The sequence below is a fragment of the Leptinotarsa decemlineata genome, unplaced genomic scaffold (assembly GCF_025532065.1).
Source record: "Leptinotarsa decemlineata unplaced genomic scaffold, Ldec_3_MD MMD2_P_RNA_scaffold_5, whole genome shotgun sequence".
Lineage (NCBI taxonomy): Eukaryota > Metazoa > Arthropoda > Insecta > Coleoptera > Chrysomelidae > Leptinotarsa > Leptinotarsa decemlineata.
In genome coordinates this window covers 4,741,745-4,759,192 of record NW_027412532.1, presented here as the reverse complement: position 1 = coordinate 4,759,192, position 17,448 = coordinate 4,741,745, and the positions used below count along the sequence as shown (strand labels likewise).

The following is a 17,448-nucleotide window of genomic DNA, read 5'->3' as shown; positions in this document are numbered from 1 at the left end:
CAAATATTCCATTTGTTCTACAATCTTTAATCTGTACAACTGCAATTTATTATTAAAAAAAACGATTCCTATATACGTACCTCTTTCTAATATAGCTACCAAATTCAAGCGTTATAGGCTCGCTTGGGTAATCTGTATAATCTTCCTAAACTTGAGAGGAAGGTTGAATAATGAGGTCAAGTATAGACAGAATTGATTTTACTCGAACTGATCCAACAGAAGCTTCTGAGGTAATAATACCACTAATTATATAATAAAATTCAATCAATTTTGTTTCATGCTTTCAGTAACAGGACTAACTCTAGATGATACTTTCTGTGGAGAATACTTGAAATTGAAATAAAAAACTGTGTCATCAAATTCAATATTTTTGTTCCCCTTTCATTTATAGTCACTTTTTGAATGATTTCTATAAAGTCTTGGAAGAGTAAAAGGATTGTAGTTCTTTCTTTTCAATACTTTCACCCATTTTTTTTTTCTCATCATTTTATGCTTTGGGAACCTCAACTCATTATATGAAATAACTCACTTATAAACTAATGCGCTTTCTGTTTTCTTGTGCCTTTCCGCACAATTCAAATCAGCACAAGAATGCACCATATTAATATTCAAATATATCTCTAAAACACTTTTAAAACATACACAAACTAAACTCGATGAAAAAACGAATTGTTCCTATGCGAGCTGTCAGCTAAAAAAAAGTTGAAACTCAATGTTGCAAAAACAAGCAGAATGGATCCGATATGACATACATTTTCAATGCCAAATAAACCAACTTGTGATATGGGTACCCCATTTTCCTGAGAAAATTGACGATCAATTGAAATTTTCTGTAATTATTCATTCATTTTTTTTTAAATAAAGCCAGCAAACATGGGATAAGCATAAAAATGGACAATAATAATAATGAATTATGCATTCATGCCACCCACCAAAAATAAGAAATTCAACGTTACTGGTATATTAGCCATATTGTCATCCAGTCAGCCAGCGCCCTCTGTAGTGCATGCGATAATGTACTCTTTACTCTTTCTAATGTCAATGGTTTCCACAAACATCGTATTTTTGTTAAAATAATTTCGAAATGAATGTTGAGCCTAGTTTTGTTAAAGCTGACTCCTAACAACTTACCAAGAGTCGATTTCGAAATGATCGATGAATTTTACTGAAAAATTTGCAATACTTTGGTACCGAAATGAATGCAAAATTGAAACGGTAGGTGGTATATTCAGTACGTCCCTTTTATTTATATGACATTCATTTCAGACTTTGTCTTTTATCGAAGGATGGAAAGTTTTGATTTAATTTTTATTTCATCTCGGCCAATGAGCAGTATGGTGACTGAAAAGAGAAGCAAAAATATGTACAGTGAAATTTAGAATTACTCCACAACATATCAATCCAAAAATAACCTGAAAAAATATTTTTCGGAATGTAAACTAATGACACGGAATATGCAGCAAAATAGGCACCCGCCGAGACCTACCTTTTACAGAAAACCGTTCTTTAATTAGATAATTGTAACAATTGTATTCACACCGAGTTGACAAATTGGTTCATCAGATCTGTGACTGAATATTAAAAACCAATACACTTGGCAACTCCGCTCTAGACACGATCGATTTTATTGGTCAACAGACACGCGGCCAATTTAAAATCTTGATTTGCAAATTATTCTTTTTTCTGCAAATATAAAGAAATTTTGGGATCGATTAGGCTTGATGAGTATAATATACCCCTAGCTCGATCAGTCTATAAGAAAACTAGTATCATTTTCCATAGCATGAAACAAGCCCATTAATTATTGATATAGACATAAGTATCAATAATTTGCAACATATATTTTTTGGAACTTTATTTAATTGCAATTTCATTACTATCTATGCCGTCATGCAGAAATAATTCTCCTAAACTTTGTTTTTTATTTTGTCAGTATCTCGTGTGCATCGCCCTAAATGAGGTTCCGAAAAACAAAAAGCCCATAAAATAAGCGTCGTGTTCGTCAGAAAAAATAAACAACTTCAAGGCGACAATTGATATTCACACAACATATTCTTGTCCCCTTTTCGAGATGCGCAAATTAGTTAATGACCGAATAAATAAAACCATCAAATGTCGACTCTGTTTCGCATAGGACTCCGCCAAGAGTATAGACCACCTTTGAAAAGTTCCATATCGTCGTTCAATTTCTCCGACGTTGTCTTAGGTCCTAGATTACTAGATTATATAATTGGTTCAAATGGCAAGCGGGAAGTTGTTAGTGCTCCTATTGACCGCTGTGATTTGTGTTCATGTGTGTGAAAGTGCCAGAGGAGGAGGAAGGGGTAAGGAAATTTCAATAGGGTTCGAGACGGATGTGTGTACGGAGTGGTTAGTGCCGTGGTGGATGATGGCTAGAAAACCGAAACGATGAGTTGAAATCACCCGATAATTCATAACAACATGGGAATGTTGACGTGAACATTTCTCTTAGGTTTTCTGTCCGAAAGGTACATCAAATTGAGAACACTTTGAAGATATTGTTGACGTGTTGGATCTTAATTCGTAATTAAATAATATTTACTTTCATACTGAGCCAAATTCACTATTTGAAATTTTACCCACTCGTTAAATGGACATGTAATAAAAACTAATTGAAAACTCTCATTGGCATTAGTAAAAATCTTTATGACTAATTACAAATTTCAGCATAAGAAAACAAATTGAACAAAAATAAATTATCCAATTTATGTCATTGAACAAATGTTCCAAATTCTTAAATATCTATTGTATTTCGAACATTCCAGAAGATGAAGTTCAAAACTTTTCCAAGTGAGCAACATAAAGTCAGAACTCAAAGAAATTGACGCATGACGTTCCTCAGCGCTCCGTGTTAGGTCTACCATGGTTCTTGGCCTATATTAACGAACTACGCACTTTCATAAAGCCAGCAAGATATACCTTGTATATGCAGATGATACGAAAATGTTCTAGCAAAGACTTAACCAGCTTACAAATAATGACCTGAGATAGCAAAACAGCATATAATTGTATCTTCCAATCCAAATATTCATCCAACTGAAAGTATAAGTTTTTAGGATTCGTTATTGATAATAGATTGAGCTGGTCTGACCATATCAGAGCTGTGACTAGCGAAGTTTCTACTGTTTTCTTTGTTCTGAGACGATTAAGTCCGGCCGTACGCGGACTACATATTTGCAGTTGAGGCAACCACGACATTGTGGCCACGTTGACTGCATTTCGTATGGTTGACCCAACCACATCTTTGTGTTCGACTTGCGGTCATATAAACCGCACTTGCAGTTGACATCTATATTTTGTGGTGTCAGAATTTAGTGCCAGTTTCAATATGGAATTCGAAGAAGAGCCACCACTACCTCTTATTTTGAGGAGAAGGAGAAGATTTAGGAAGGTACGATCGTTTAGGGTACATCCACTTCTGGTTGCGCGATAACAAGAAGGACATTTTTATATTTTGTTTGAAGGTGGTTGACAATGTTTCGTGGTGCATTTCATCAGTTTGGACTTCCATTGTCTAATATGATATAAATTGATTTGAAATCCCTGAAAGAATCTGTAAGGAAATTAAAAAGATTAGCAGAAAAAACAATTTTATTAAACAAAAAACTGAAATTACAATGAAATAACATAAAAGCAACAACCGGTAAACTCCGGCAAGACGAAAAAAACTTTTTTAGTTACTTCAGAATGTCTATTAGTTTGGGAAAGAAAGTTTTTGGCTTTCTACTACTCTACACACGTCTATTAGTTCTTTTGATGAATTAATTAGAATTTCGAAATCAAAAATTGAACACTGTGAGACCAATATGAGAAAAAGTACACGACGGTGTACGCGGTTGGGTACTACTGCAAGTTTGTGGTTAGTGTACGGCGGATGCCGCGATGACATCTCGGCGATCAGCAGCAAGTTGACTGCAGACGCCCGTTTTGACTTTTGTGAACGCCCGTGTACCTGTAGTACAGTATTTCTTATGGGCGGCTTCAGTTCGCTGGAACGCGACTGCAATTGTGTGGTGGATCTGATCGCAAAATGTGGCTCGTGTACGGGCTCTCTAAATAATGTGGTCAGCTTAACAACGCTCAAAAGAGCCTACTATGGATTATTTCACTCAGTTGTCATATTCGAGAGAAGCCGATTAGTTTGTATGGTGAGTGGTATTTCAGGTCAGATGGTAAGTACGGCTCTGCCGAACTCCAAAATCCTGATTCGGTTCCCAGCGAGGACCATATATGCTCTGCTGTTTCATCATTTTCCAAACTGTGGCGACACACACTGTCTTCTGACATTTCGAGTCTCTGCATATGATGATACAAATGACAATGACCTGTAAGAAGACATCGTAGTTCATCCCTACTGTACTCCAAAAACTGTTTGGTATCAAGCTTCGAAGGCTGAATAAACGCTTTGGAGTGAGCCAATCCTGGAAGATTCTGCTAGAAGTCCCTAAATCTTCTAGCCATCCAGGTGTTCAATGTTTGTTTGGCAAAACCCAAAGCGATGCCAATGACATTTTCTGGTCCGAAGAGTCAGCAGCCTCATTGCCTTCCAGGCCAGTGTGGCCAGGAATCCAGACAAGAGACAATCTGTTGAGTCTTCCTATCGAAGAGAGTCGTTTTTGACAATTTGATACCAATTTAGACGTTGCTCGGTAAAAGTCATCAAGAGCTTCCAACGCCGCTTGACTGTCCGAGAATATTTTTATTGACTTGTGTGTGAGGTTGGATTTATTCAACCTCTTCGTACACAATTCAGTAGCGTAAATTTCCGCTTGAAATACAGTCGCATAAGTTTCTAGGGAGGTAGATATCTCCGTCCTGGGTCTGCGATTAAAAACACCTGCACCAGAACCGGAAAGTGTTTTTGATCCATCTGTGAACCAACAACTATCTGTACTCAATATTTCCTTCTCCCGGAGGATCCAGTCCTCTCTACTCGGAAATAGTACTTTACAAGGCAGTTCGTAGTTGACAGTTGGAGGCATAAAGTCAGAGATCATTTCCAGAATGCTGTGACTTCCACTGTCAATCAACAGTCTGTTGCACTCTGCATTAAATTTATTTGTGCGCAAGTCTGTATGCAGTCCATCTAGCCTCTCTCTCCAGATGAATGTAGAGAGAAGGTAGATCAAGAAGGATCTCCATGGTCGCGGACGATGTGGAACTAAAGGCACCAGTGATAGCCAAACAAGCCTGTCTCTGTAAGCCAGAGAGATTCGCTTGAGCTGTTTTCTGTAAAGCCTTCGGCCACCAGACAGTAGCACCATACGTTATCATTGGTCTGACAATCATCACATAAATCCAATGTTTGGGACTTAAACCCCAAGTTTCACTACAAATCCTTCGACGTGTCCATAGAGCCGATGAAGCAGGCTGCAACATCGGAATTTTTCTGTTTGCTCAACAACATGTCAATAATCCTTAAACTGCGAACCTTTAAATCGACTATCTTGTAACTTCTTTGTTACTGAGTTCCTCATGATGGATATTACTGAAGATGATGATGATGGTGATTTGAAAAACGTGTCAAGGTGTTAAAAATAACAGTCTGAGATTGGTGTTGTTCATTACCACTCCAAAGGTTCCAAACAGTGGATCAAAAGTTTCTCATGATAGACAATAGACATCCTTGTCTTGGACTCACCGTACATTATAAAATTCGTTCATTATAATATTAATTTCTTGGGGTGGAAGATTGATGTGATTTACAATTTTTTTCAAGAATTATTTTGTTATAGGCAAAGTTGGAAGAGGGCGAGGAAGATTGTACAATTCTAGAATGCCTGTTATTATACAACACAGAAATCCCGCATCAAAAAATTATTACGAAAATAAAGATGTGAGTTTTGTTTTCACATACTTCCACAAATTATCATTGTTTCATCTGAATTATTCAACTGATATTCTGGAAATGTTGACAATGACAGTCTTCAGATAATCTGAACAGAATATTTGTAGAATTTTCAACGCAAATTTCAGTTGCACTTGCTACATGTAACTTATACAATGACGTTTGTTTACAGGGAGCAAAAATTGTCAAGGCTAGCCATTTCGAACTGGAATATATGTTAGGCAGGAAAATAACTTTTTTCTGTATGGCACAAGGTATTTGGTACAACTGATTTTGAAAAAAACCTATAATACACTCTTATAACTCTAGGTTACCCCAGACCAGAAATAACTTGGTTCAAAGACGGAATTGAACTGATTTATCACAAATTTTTCCAGGTAAGTCATTGATATTTATAGTCATATAGTTAAATAATGGTTATTTGGGTGTTCCAAAAGTTTTGTCCGTTAAAATGTCATCTGTTAATGTAACTCCATATCTCAATGAATATATATTCTACTTTGTGATGGTATATATTAATTAATAAAAAATTTTGTCTAGTTCAAGTAAACGATATAGTGCAACCTACCTTCGAACAGCTCCCCTTCAATAATATCGTTATTCAATAATCTTTTCTGATCATATAAGACTCACAATAATTATATAATACGTATATATGAGATATATAATAAATTTGGAAAATTATTTTCACGCCTGATGCTTTGTTTCAATTTTCCCCAGATCAATTCGATGGGATTGAAAACACAAAAATAGGGACGAAGTCTCAGTATGGTGTGTCCATATATTTCAGCAATACTCTCAAGGGCATACACTTTTTCAAATGTTTTTATCTGTAAAACTTCAGGTAGTTGGTTTTTGGTATAGTTATCTTCAAAGTACACATTGTTATTCATTAAAAAACTTTGTATTTCACCTTTCCTCGAATTTTCATTCGGTGCTTTGATGATCCGTCGCGAAAGATAGGAAGCGTTGTCAAGAACTATTACACTATTCGCATCCAATGTGTTTTCAAACCATTCCTCGAAAATATCAGTATCCATGTTCTTATGATAGTAAACATTGCAGTCAAGTTTTTTTCCACATGATTTCAAAGAATTCGGAACCCATTCTTCACTTACTTCGCAATGCACAATGATTAGTCGTGATCCTTTGTTTGCAGGCATGTTAGGCGTACACATTTTCGAACCATCAGTCCACCTTTTCGTAACTGCCATATCAAGTTTCGTCCAAATAGAAAATTTGCCGTTGTTCTTGTCTATATTTTGTTAATTGTTCTGAGTATTTGTTACGCAATTCCACTAATTTTCTACTTTCCATAACTGCTTGACGTTTGTTTCTTATTTTAAATCTAAATCCTAGTTTCTTTATCCAATTCTGAAGAGTTTTGTCACAGCAGCTCACTCTCCCAGTTCTATTGAATAACATATTGATTCTGGAGACGGTTGTATGGTGAATTGGTTCACGATCTGCATATCTTCTTTTGAATTCTTCCGCGGCTACCGCGGCTATCACCAACTAAAGGGATATTTTTACAAACGTTGATGGACTATTTATTATAACAAAAAATCAAACAATATGGATAAAACATTTCCAACTTTTGATTTTTTGTTGAACTAGTGACATCTATCTGTACTTGTTACGATGATAAAACTACCTATTTGAATAATTCATGTGTTTGTCATCTCAATAGCTACTCTACCTTTCCTCGAAGTGTACAGTTTGTTATACAGGGTCAGTGAAAAAATCATGAATTTAAGAATTTGTCATCATATAAGTAACGTACTGTATGGGATGTTGGGCTGAAACTTGATATTATGGGTTTCAAATATACCCGAATCGAATAGGCTATCCACTATTTCGATAAAAAAATGCCTAATGGCCCTTCTCGAAATTTAAACCTATTGAGCAAGTCATAGTAAGCCTTGGAAATAAGAAAAATCCAAATCTATCAATATCTTTGAATAAAGCTCGTCGAGTACTATAATTTGAAATATTTATTTTTCAAAATCGGTTGCGGTATGAAATCGTACACACTGTATAATGATGCCGTTAATTATTGTCCAAATTTCAATATTTCACTTCTTCAATGCCTCTCCATTCCAATGGCGCTTATTTCAATTAAATTGAATAATTATTCATTGAGATATTACACTTGACAGTAGACTCATAAAAACTTTGAAAAAAACTAATAGATCAATGAATAAAATCGCATCTTGAATGACATCGTTACGTACTGAGACCTTTTATAGTTGGGCCATCTCAAATCGGTTTTTCTGTTTCACATTTACGATTACATTTACATTTATATTACATTTACATTACATCTACATTACATTAACATTATATTTACATTTACATTACATTTACATTACATTTACATTACATTTACATTACATTTACATTACATTTACATTACATTTACATTACATTTACATTACATTTACATTACATTTACATTACATTTACATTACATTTACATTACATTTACATTACATTTACATTACATTTACAATACATTTACATTACATTTACATTACATTTACATTACATTTACATTACATTTACATTACATTTACATTACATTACATTTACATTACATTTACATTACATTTACATTACATTTACATTACATCTACATTACATCTACATTACATTTACATTACATTACATTTATATTACATTTAAATTACATTTACATTACATTTCATTTACGAGACCCTACATGGCGTAATAACGAATGAAACTTCGTTTCAGATTCACGAATGGCCAATTGGAAATGATACAATGAAAAGCAAAATGGAAATTGATCCAACAACCCAAAAAGATGCAGGATATTACGAGTGTCAGGCGAATAATAAGTACGCCATCGATTCACGTGGATTCCGGACAGACTACGTCATGATTACATACTAGTGACACAGTATACTTATATACAGTAGTCCCACTTAGCCTCGGTTCATTTGATGTTGGTGTCCAGGAGTTTCAGTTTTTACAATGTTGACGTATTTGAAACTAATGACATTTCTCCCTACTACAATCTCAACCAAGGCGTCTAAACACTGCTCAACATAACAACTTTTCATATAAACTGCTCAAAAAATACAGTCGATGAAAACCATGTTGTGCACCTGAGAAATATGATAATTTTGCATTTGTGTGATAATCAAGTAACCCAGATCATTTGGACAATGATGAACTATGTTCCAACACCAGTTTCTATCGATGAGTTTGGAAAATGTTCACTGAAAATAGTTTCAGTAGGTTGGGTGAAACCCATGAAATTTGACAACTATGGAAGGGTTGCGTGCCTGTCTTGAACTAGTCGTTTGCGCAGACCTGAGACTGCAACTCCTGGGTCTGCGTGTAGAAAATTAAAACCAAAAATCACTCGAAGTGGGATTACTGTATATAAGTATACTGTGCTAGTGAAGTATCAGTAAGGATTTAGGAAGAAATCGACTCGCAGTTAAAGAGTGTGAAAACTTTATAATAGAGTTTTTTGTTTGTTCTGACTGAATGAGATTTGACAGAAATGTTTCGTAATCTTGTGAAGTGGAGAAGATATATAATAAAAGTATTGTTTTTTATGCATATCATCAATAAATTATCAGATTGGTGCCAAATTTTTGAGTTAGTTACAAATAAAAGAGGTAAAAAACATATAAAGTTTCAATTCTCTTTTCTTCATTATGATTTCCTACCACGTAGTAACGGCTACATCCACCAATTTATCAACAAATTAACTAGTTGGAAATTTGTTCCACTTCGATTTCAAAACTGTTCTCAACAACTAGATATTTAACGGAATTGTACCTACAAGATTTTATGTCACAGTAGTTTCTCAGTTGGACTAGTTGAACATGAAATTTCAATGAAGGTAAATCCATTTTTGAAATTTTGAACTGTGATTTATTTTGAAAGGTTTTTTCGGGGAGTTAGAACCCATGAATACCAGAAGAAACTACGATAGCTATAATTAGATAGCTACGGTTAGTTATTATGTTGATGTGAACAAAACCGTCTGATTTTGAAAGAAACGGCTTCAAATTAAATACATAAACGCGTTAATGACAATTAATCATATAAAATTGGATTTTTGATGACAATTTTGAATAATGCTGGGGTGTATTCTGATGTTTGCCTAATATAATGAATTGGGTTTGATCGTTAATGGAAAATATAGATATCTGCATATTACAAGAATGGAAATAACTTAACAGGTGTATTTTGGAAATACAATTACCATACAATACTAATTCTCTTCTTGTTGGATCTCTAGTCAGAAGATAGTAGTCATCTCCACTCTAACTGAACGGGCTCGAAAAATTTGTGAAACAGAGCATCTAGAGGAAGAACTGAAACATCTTCAAGTGACCTTCAGATCGAATGGATACAGTGTACCAGAGATCAACAAGGCCATGGAACTGAAGAGCTTCACGGTTCGAAACGGGTAGGATGCTCAGATGGTTGCACATGCCTATCTACCATATATCCCTAGGGACACAGACTGAATTGGAAAACTCTTGGAGAAACACAACATTAAAACGGTTTTCATACCCACCAAGAAGATACAACAAAGTCTCAATTCGGCTAAAACAAAAGAGACCCAGTATCACCATCTCTGAAGAAGCTAGCCATTCGCGTCAGCGAAACGTCAGAAAGAAATTCCGAAAATTCACGGCCTTGAAAGCAAAAAAATAGTGCCACTGAGGTTCAATTCTTGTTCTTCATTTTCTGTACGTGATATGTCGTAGTCCTTTTTGAAATCGTGGTTATTCTTTAAAAGGTGGCAAACATAGGCGAAATTGTTTTATTTTTGGTTCAAAACTTCTTTTATGTTCTGAAATACTCGTTTTGAAAATTCTCGACGTTCCTCCTATATAAACTTCTGGACACGGTCCGTATATTAGCTTGTAGACACCTGCTACTTTGTCCTTGCCAATGTTTGACTAATAGTTTTTTATATGTCTACCTTAGGTAGTATAGTCGAAGTAACCTTCATTGTGAATATTCAAAGCTATCCGCATCTCAAAGGCCAAAAAAGCAATACAGGGAAATAATGCCGCTGCAACCTAGTCCACGCCGACTAAAGAATTGGCGGTTTGTATTGGATAATTTTTACTAATCAAGTTTTTTGATGGGCTGAAGAGTCATGAAATGAAATTTGGAATCATGTTACGGTGACGAATAGAATGTGAGAATGAGTATCGCCGTTGTGTCGTCAATGTTCAGTTCAGAAACTGATCGTGATTTGAGTGTTGAAATTCGATATTGGTGCAGTTATAATTACTTACAAATTTTTGGTATCTGTTTAAAATGTGGCGTCTTTGGACAAATACTAATAGTTATAACTAGTGTGATAACAACGCAGACATTTTCCTGTGTAGTGATTCCAATAGCGATGCTGAACAATGCATGTCATGTACCTGTCGCCACATGCCGACAGGTACATGACAATACAGGTACAATAACAGAGACAGGAGAGGCAGCTCAGGTAATAAGACCAAAACAGGTAGTCGAGCAAACACAGGTAGTGGCAGCAACGCAGGTAAAGGGAAACATCCATCCCTATAAATTGAGACACAGAGTTCGAATTAATCAGTCTAGTTGAAAAAAACCAGACATCACCAGAAGATGGCAAATGAGACTTTGCCGAAACAATGTGAAAATAATCCTTATGGGGAGAAAATACACAGAACACGGAGCGAAACCCGAGAAAACAGCTCATCATACTTTATCTGTGAGAATATATATATATATATATATATATATATATATATATATATATATATATATATATATATATATATATATATATATATTAATCATTCCCACATTTTCAGTTCAACTTGAGAGCCACCGGTAGACAGCTGTTTCAGCCTATTGGGCATCATCAGTACCGGGCAGGCGATCCTCAATTGAAGACTAGATTTGGAATAAGCAAGAAAAGTACTTAATAAAAATAACTGCATAAACGCAAGCGATACATAAGTGTCACCACCTATTGGTGGGACACCCAAGTCAACTTTCCAAGTTTATATGTTGGTGGTTTGACCAATCAACCGCCACTGCGGCAGCAGAAATTTGGGAAGCTAACCTGAAATGATATGAAATCAAGAAAGGTTAATGCAGTCAAGCTGCTGGAAAAATAATTCCATGTAATTATTTGTGTACTAACTAGGTTCTATTGCACTTCCTCAGTGGATTGAACAATTATTATCATTATTATCATTCGCATCATGAAAGTCCTAACCACAGATTTACTGCTAATGACAGTGTCCCACTTCAAATTATATCTAATGGCGGCATATAACCCGGTTACAAGCCGGTTTGAAAAATAATCCAAACAAATCTTCCTGTACGAACATTATCTTATCCGATGAGAAGCTTGATTGATCTAAATTGTTATCAATGTATGTGAACAAAAGGGGAGACCTCAATGACTTTGTGCCGTTTTTGCAACGACCTCAGCCTACCCATCAAGTAGTCATACATCGAAAAGTATGAGAGCGGAATTTTCGTTCGTTTTGTTGGTGCTGTTTGCGTTTTTGGATAATGTGGAAATGAGAAGGGGACGAGCTAGAAGTAGGACCAAATCAAAGGTGAGATGTTTGAAAATGAGTTTTCCATTTTATTCATTTTTCGATTAACACGACAAAATTTGATTTTATATTTGTTTCATAAACTAATTGTTCAACTCGGGTGTACGTTATAACATAAAATGAAAACGTTAACACGACCAGCATGCTTCCCATCTTCATCATCATCAGTACAAAAAAAATATCCAAAAACTTCATTTGGGAAAAATCCTAACTGGCTTTCTAGTGGTCCACCATTGAATGAAAAATGGGCGTAAGTTTCAAAGAGAGGAGAAAATAATACTTGCACAGAAGTATCTTTTGAGTACAATATAAAAATGAAATATTCTGTAAACAACTACTTTCATATGAATATCGGATCACTTTTTCATTGAGTTTGTACTCTAAACTTTTTTTATGGAATTTAAATAGATATTCATTCATGAGAACGCTACATAATGTACTATATGAAAGATAATTGATATAAAATGTCACTAACATGGAACACTATCAACCTCAACGGTGTACTTCGAAGTTTCGGGGCAAGGCACTTGTTATTTGTATCTGTAGAGTAGGGAGGGTGAGTGTTGGCTAACAGCAGTTAGGCTACATGTGGCCCATCGTACATCCTCCCGAAAAGTTGTCCTTGTAGGTCATCGTCCATCCTGACCTCTTCAGGAAGGTGGACAGGTCACTAGGAGACATCTTCTTTATATCGACAGGTGTAGGCCAAGGACTTGCCGAACACACTCTTTTATTGACGATAACTCCGGACACTCACATAAGACATGCCTGACAGTTTCATCATCCTGCAAAGAGGTGTATCCACTATCCCCATAATATGGAGGTGTTTCCTCAGTTGACAGTGGCCAGTCCGAAATCCTACTGCGTAGGTTTTTCCTGTACATCGCCAGATATTTCTTCGGCGCCAGCTTCCCAGGGTCGTCCAGGGTGATCCTGGCAAAACTGAAACTGCATCCTTTGATTCCATCTCATCTCTTTAGGGATTGAGCATGGGTGTGACGTTTGGCTAGTTCCGCAATTGTCGAAGTCATCAGGCCGCAGGTGTCACTGGGTCCTAAAATTCTTAGTCCAGCCGCTTCCTTGGCTAAAGAGTTGGCAATGCGATTACTTTCACTCCTGCCGTGCTCTTCAACCACCTCAGAATAATATGTTATTATCTACCGAGGCTTTGGCTAAGTCTTGGTGGCACTCTAGCACTAGCCCTGAGGTACCACGTTGTCTCACATAATCTTTAGGCTCAGTGATCTGGAGTAAACTCCATATTCTGAGCCTTCTTTGGTTTTTGACCGTCTGTATATATGCATATTGCATTTGTAGCATCTGACTCTGTATTCTGTTTTATTTGTATTTTCTAGGGTTTATTAAATGCAAACCTGGATTCAATTGCATCACTGACTGCCTGCAGCAGAGGTTGCGCAATGAGCGTTTCTCGTCATAGGCTTAGCCTCAATTGACCCATTCCTACTTCGAGGTTTACACCATGTTATGGCCATGTTACAATCGTAACATGACCATTAACGTAACCTCTTTAATGTACAGCTCCAAAGTGGTCAGACCAGTTATTAACTCCATTGGATGGTGTTGCCTCATGGCTCCTGTGATGTATAAACAAGCCAATCGCTGTATTTGGTATGATTTTTAAATGGCCGTTGCTTGTAGAACTTTTGGTCCCCAAGGCACTTGTTTCATCACCTCATCGATATCGTTTCAAATAACAATATGAGACCAAATTATCATTTCTTTCATAGTATTTTAATTCTATGTCACCGGAAGATATAACTCTGCTTTTACCATGATCACAGAACGTATACACATTGAATGGTTGATTGAATATCATAAATGAATCTCGAAGTATATTATCTAAATGACATTTCATGTAGTAGTAACGTCATTCATCATTAAAGCAGTATACAGTTCATCCTAAAGTCATCCCAGTTTTGGTGTTATTATGTGAAGTTAAAATTAAAAAATAACATTTAATTTTCAAACTACAGATGTGTTTTTCCTGAATGTGAAACACAAATACTCATATCTTGATATATATATGCGTTTATAGACAGTTTTACATAATATGTTTCTGATTTCAGTTTCAAATTGGTCTACCGATAACAGGAAAATACCGAGATCCTGAATCAGATCAGTACTACAACAACAACAACGTAAGTGCAGAAATATCAGTTACCACATTCTTGGTATGGAATCTAAGAAGGTACAGTCAGTGGAATCAGGAATTAGTTGCCCATTTTAGAGTTTATTCAAATGACAATTTGCGATTAGTTGACCATTCACCATTCACCAATTTCGTTTTGATTTTTAGCGTTTTTCAAAAAGATAATTAAGAAGAAAGAATACCTTCTCATAGACACTTTTCAAGCTGTATAGGGTGGCGTGTACAAATTTTCAATCTGACGTTTCGTCACCGAGAAATCATCATCCACACATTGTCCATAAGCTGATCAAGATAAAGTCATAAAGTCCCTACTATTGGTAACTGCTGACCAAAATGAAGTCCCTATTATTGGTAACTGCGTTACCAATGAAAATAATACAGAACATGATGATGATCCACATTACCAATAGATGTATTAAGCGACTATAGCCAGTATCAAATAGTTTTTCAATATTAGCAGACTGTATATAATAAGGTTACTGAGACATTCCCCTTTATCAAGAATCAATCGTTCACGAGATATTTCAGTTTTTCCTGAAAAAATAAAACATTCGCATATCCACTATAAAACTATAGGCTATGAAATCTTCATTTTGATCAGTTATAGAAAGTTTATTAGAGCTATCAATTCTCCGTCAAGATTTTGATTGAAGATAGGATTTCAGATGAATGAATAATCAATTGAAAATATTTATTCTGAATGTTGTATAAAATAGCGAAAATTCAAAAATGTTATATTGGTTTTTCACATAAAATATAAACTCTGTTTCAAAATATGTTCAAAGATATTTTCGCTAACTTCCAGGCATGATGCCAGGTATTGAAAAAAATGAAAATATACAGGGTGTTACATTTTAATTGAAGAAGTTGGTACCAACTTCGGGTATAACCAGAAGTGTTGGAAAACCGCCGTAAAGGAAGCATAATAAAAAAGCTATATTTGCCAATTTTCATAATACGAACCGGCGGGCATCGTGTTGTACCCTGTATAGTTTCTGACGAAAAACATGAAAAAATATGGGCTTTGCTAAAGGAGTAAACAGTAATGACCACATTTCCCGCTAGTTGAATAATTATACTATTTCTCGGAGAAAATATTTTCATTTTTGTCATAGTATTCAAAAGGATTGACACCTATTTTTGTTGAATATCGACTTTTCTTAAAGTTTACTAAGTTATATTAATTTGTCGAGCCTGCCAAGTTTTCAATATAGTTTCTTTTTCTTGTTTCAGGGTGCAAAAATTACGCTAGCATCACATTTCGACTATGAATATGTCTTGGGACACAAAATAGCGTTTTTGTGTTCGGCCAGAGGAAATCCACGACCTCATATCACTTGGTATAAGGATGGTAGCGAAATATTCACACATCAATATCTACATGTGAGTTAATTTTTCCCAGAATGTTCCGGGTTTATTAGCCGTGGTCTGCAGGTTTTTATGCTTGACGTGTCGTCTACAACTGCGGTATACATTATCAAAGGCGATGCGGTAACGGTCAAAATGCTAGAGTTTTTAACATGCTTTTATTAGCTTCACCTGTATATATGTTTGTTTGTTTGCTTGTAACTCTCAAGCTTGGGATCAGTATTTGACAGAATTATCGACATTATTGCTTGATCTATTCGCGGGCAGATGGCGCTGTACGTAACTTCTTGATACATCGATATTATTGCTTGATTTATTCGCGGGCAGATGGCGCTGTACGTAACCTCTTTGATATACTTCGAACTCACTTTACATGTATTTCTTCATTTGAAAAAAGTATTTTTTTATTAACACGCGCGCCTGCTGCCTTATTTGTAACCCTCTTTTGCGCGTCTGCTGTCTTAGGCTAGACCTAACCTAACCTAACCTAACCTAACCTAACCTAACCTAATCTAACCTAACCTAACCTTCTTGATATATCGATATTATTGCTTGATTTATTCGCGGGTAGATGGCGCTGTACGTAACCTCTTTGATATACTTCGAACTCACTTTACATGTATTTCTTCATTTGAAAAAAGTATTTTTTTTATTAACACGCGCGCCTGCTGCCTTATTTGTAACCCTCTTTTGCGCATCTGCTGTCTTAGGCTAGGTAGCTGATTTTCAGGCTCCCTCTCCGGAATAGGAAAATATCAATAAACATTTTTCTAAACAATATACGGCTGATTGATCCCAAAGTTTAGATAAAATGAATATATTTTAAAAAGACTAAAAAACGCGCTTTTATGGCATACGAATCTGAAAAATGGAAAATAAATATAGTTTCGTTCGTTATTGTTTTAAGCTTATTTAAAAAAAATATTTTTAACTTTTTAGTTCGATGTTTTTTAAAAGCGTGTTTTTTAGTTTTTTAAACTATATTTATTATTTCCGTTGTTGGTATTTGTCTACGGTTTTATATTATCATTCGTGCGCGTGGCTTTATTTCTCTTAACTCATTCCATTTCCTGTCTTCTTGTTTTAATTACTTTTCTCTGACTTCCGGCTATACTTCATTTTTGTAGTTCTTGGACGATTCCATACTCTCATGATATTTATAATTTCACTAATTTGATTCACAGATAGGTATCTGTTCATGATTCATTCTTTTCTTAATTATCAACGTGTGCATTCTTTATAAACCAATAAACTCTTTTTTGACTTTTTCTCTCTCAAGAAGTTTTCATGCCTATGACCTAATCAACATCAATCTATTCTGTAAAAACAGTCTAATATACAATTTTTTGAACCAACTGAATGGTAACAGAGACATGTTAGGATGAGTATACTAAACAGGTCCGTACCTGTCCAGAGTCAAAAAACATTTTAAGTATGGT

General features: G+C 35.4%; 3 protein-coding genes across 4 annotated transcripts in view; 2 read left to right on the top strand and 1 right to left on the bottom strand.

The window, feature by feature from the left end:
• The window catches only part of Plod (procollagen lysyl hydroxylase), a 35,048-nt gene that overhangs the window by 5,917 nt on the left and 11,683 nt on the right, over window positions 1-17,448 (bottom strand). The gene's annotated exons all lie outside the window — the stretch shown is intronic.
• The window catches only part of LOC111517740 (immunoglobulin domain-containing protein oig-4), a 32,166-nt gene that overhangs the window by 12,455 nt on the left and 2,263 nt on the right, over window positions 1-17,448 (top strand). Inside the window, exons 1-3 of one of the 2 annotated variants that reach the window (XM_023173993.2) lie at window positions 12,105-12,471; window positions 14,559-14,630; window positions 15,875-16,024. In XM_023173993.2, coding sequence (XP_023029761.1) covers window positions 12,373-12,471; window positions 14,559-14,630; window positions 15,875-16,024 — 321 coding nt within the window. In that variant the 5' untranslated portion in view covers window positions 12,105-12,372. Of the gene's footprint in view, window positions 1-12,104; window positions 12,472-14,558; window positions 14,631-15,874; window positions 16,025-17,448 lie in introns of those variants that run through there. The other variant, XM_074169310.1, reaches the window with a different exon arrangement.
• On the top strand, window positions 1,596-9,486 carry LOC111517739 (immunoglobulin domain-containing protein oig-4). The gene is made up of 5 exons (XM_023173992.2): window positions 1,596-2,324; window positions 5,757-5,857; window positions 6,042-6,123; window positions 6,179-6,246; window positions 8,624-9,486. The coding sequence occupies exons 1-5, from the start codon at window positions 2,240-2,242 to the stop codon at window positions 8,780-8,782; spliced, it is 495 nt and encodes a 164-aa protein (XP_023029760.1). The 5' UTR covers window positions 1,596-2,239; the 3' UTR covers window positions 8,783-9,486.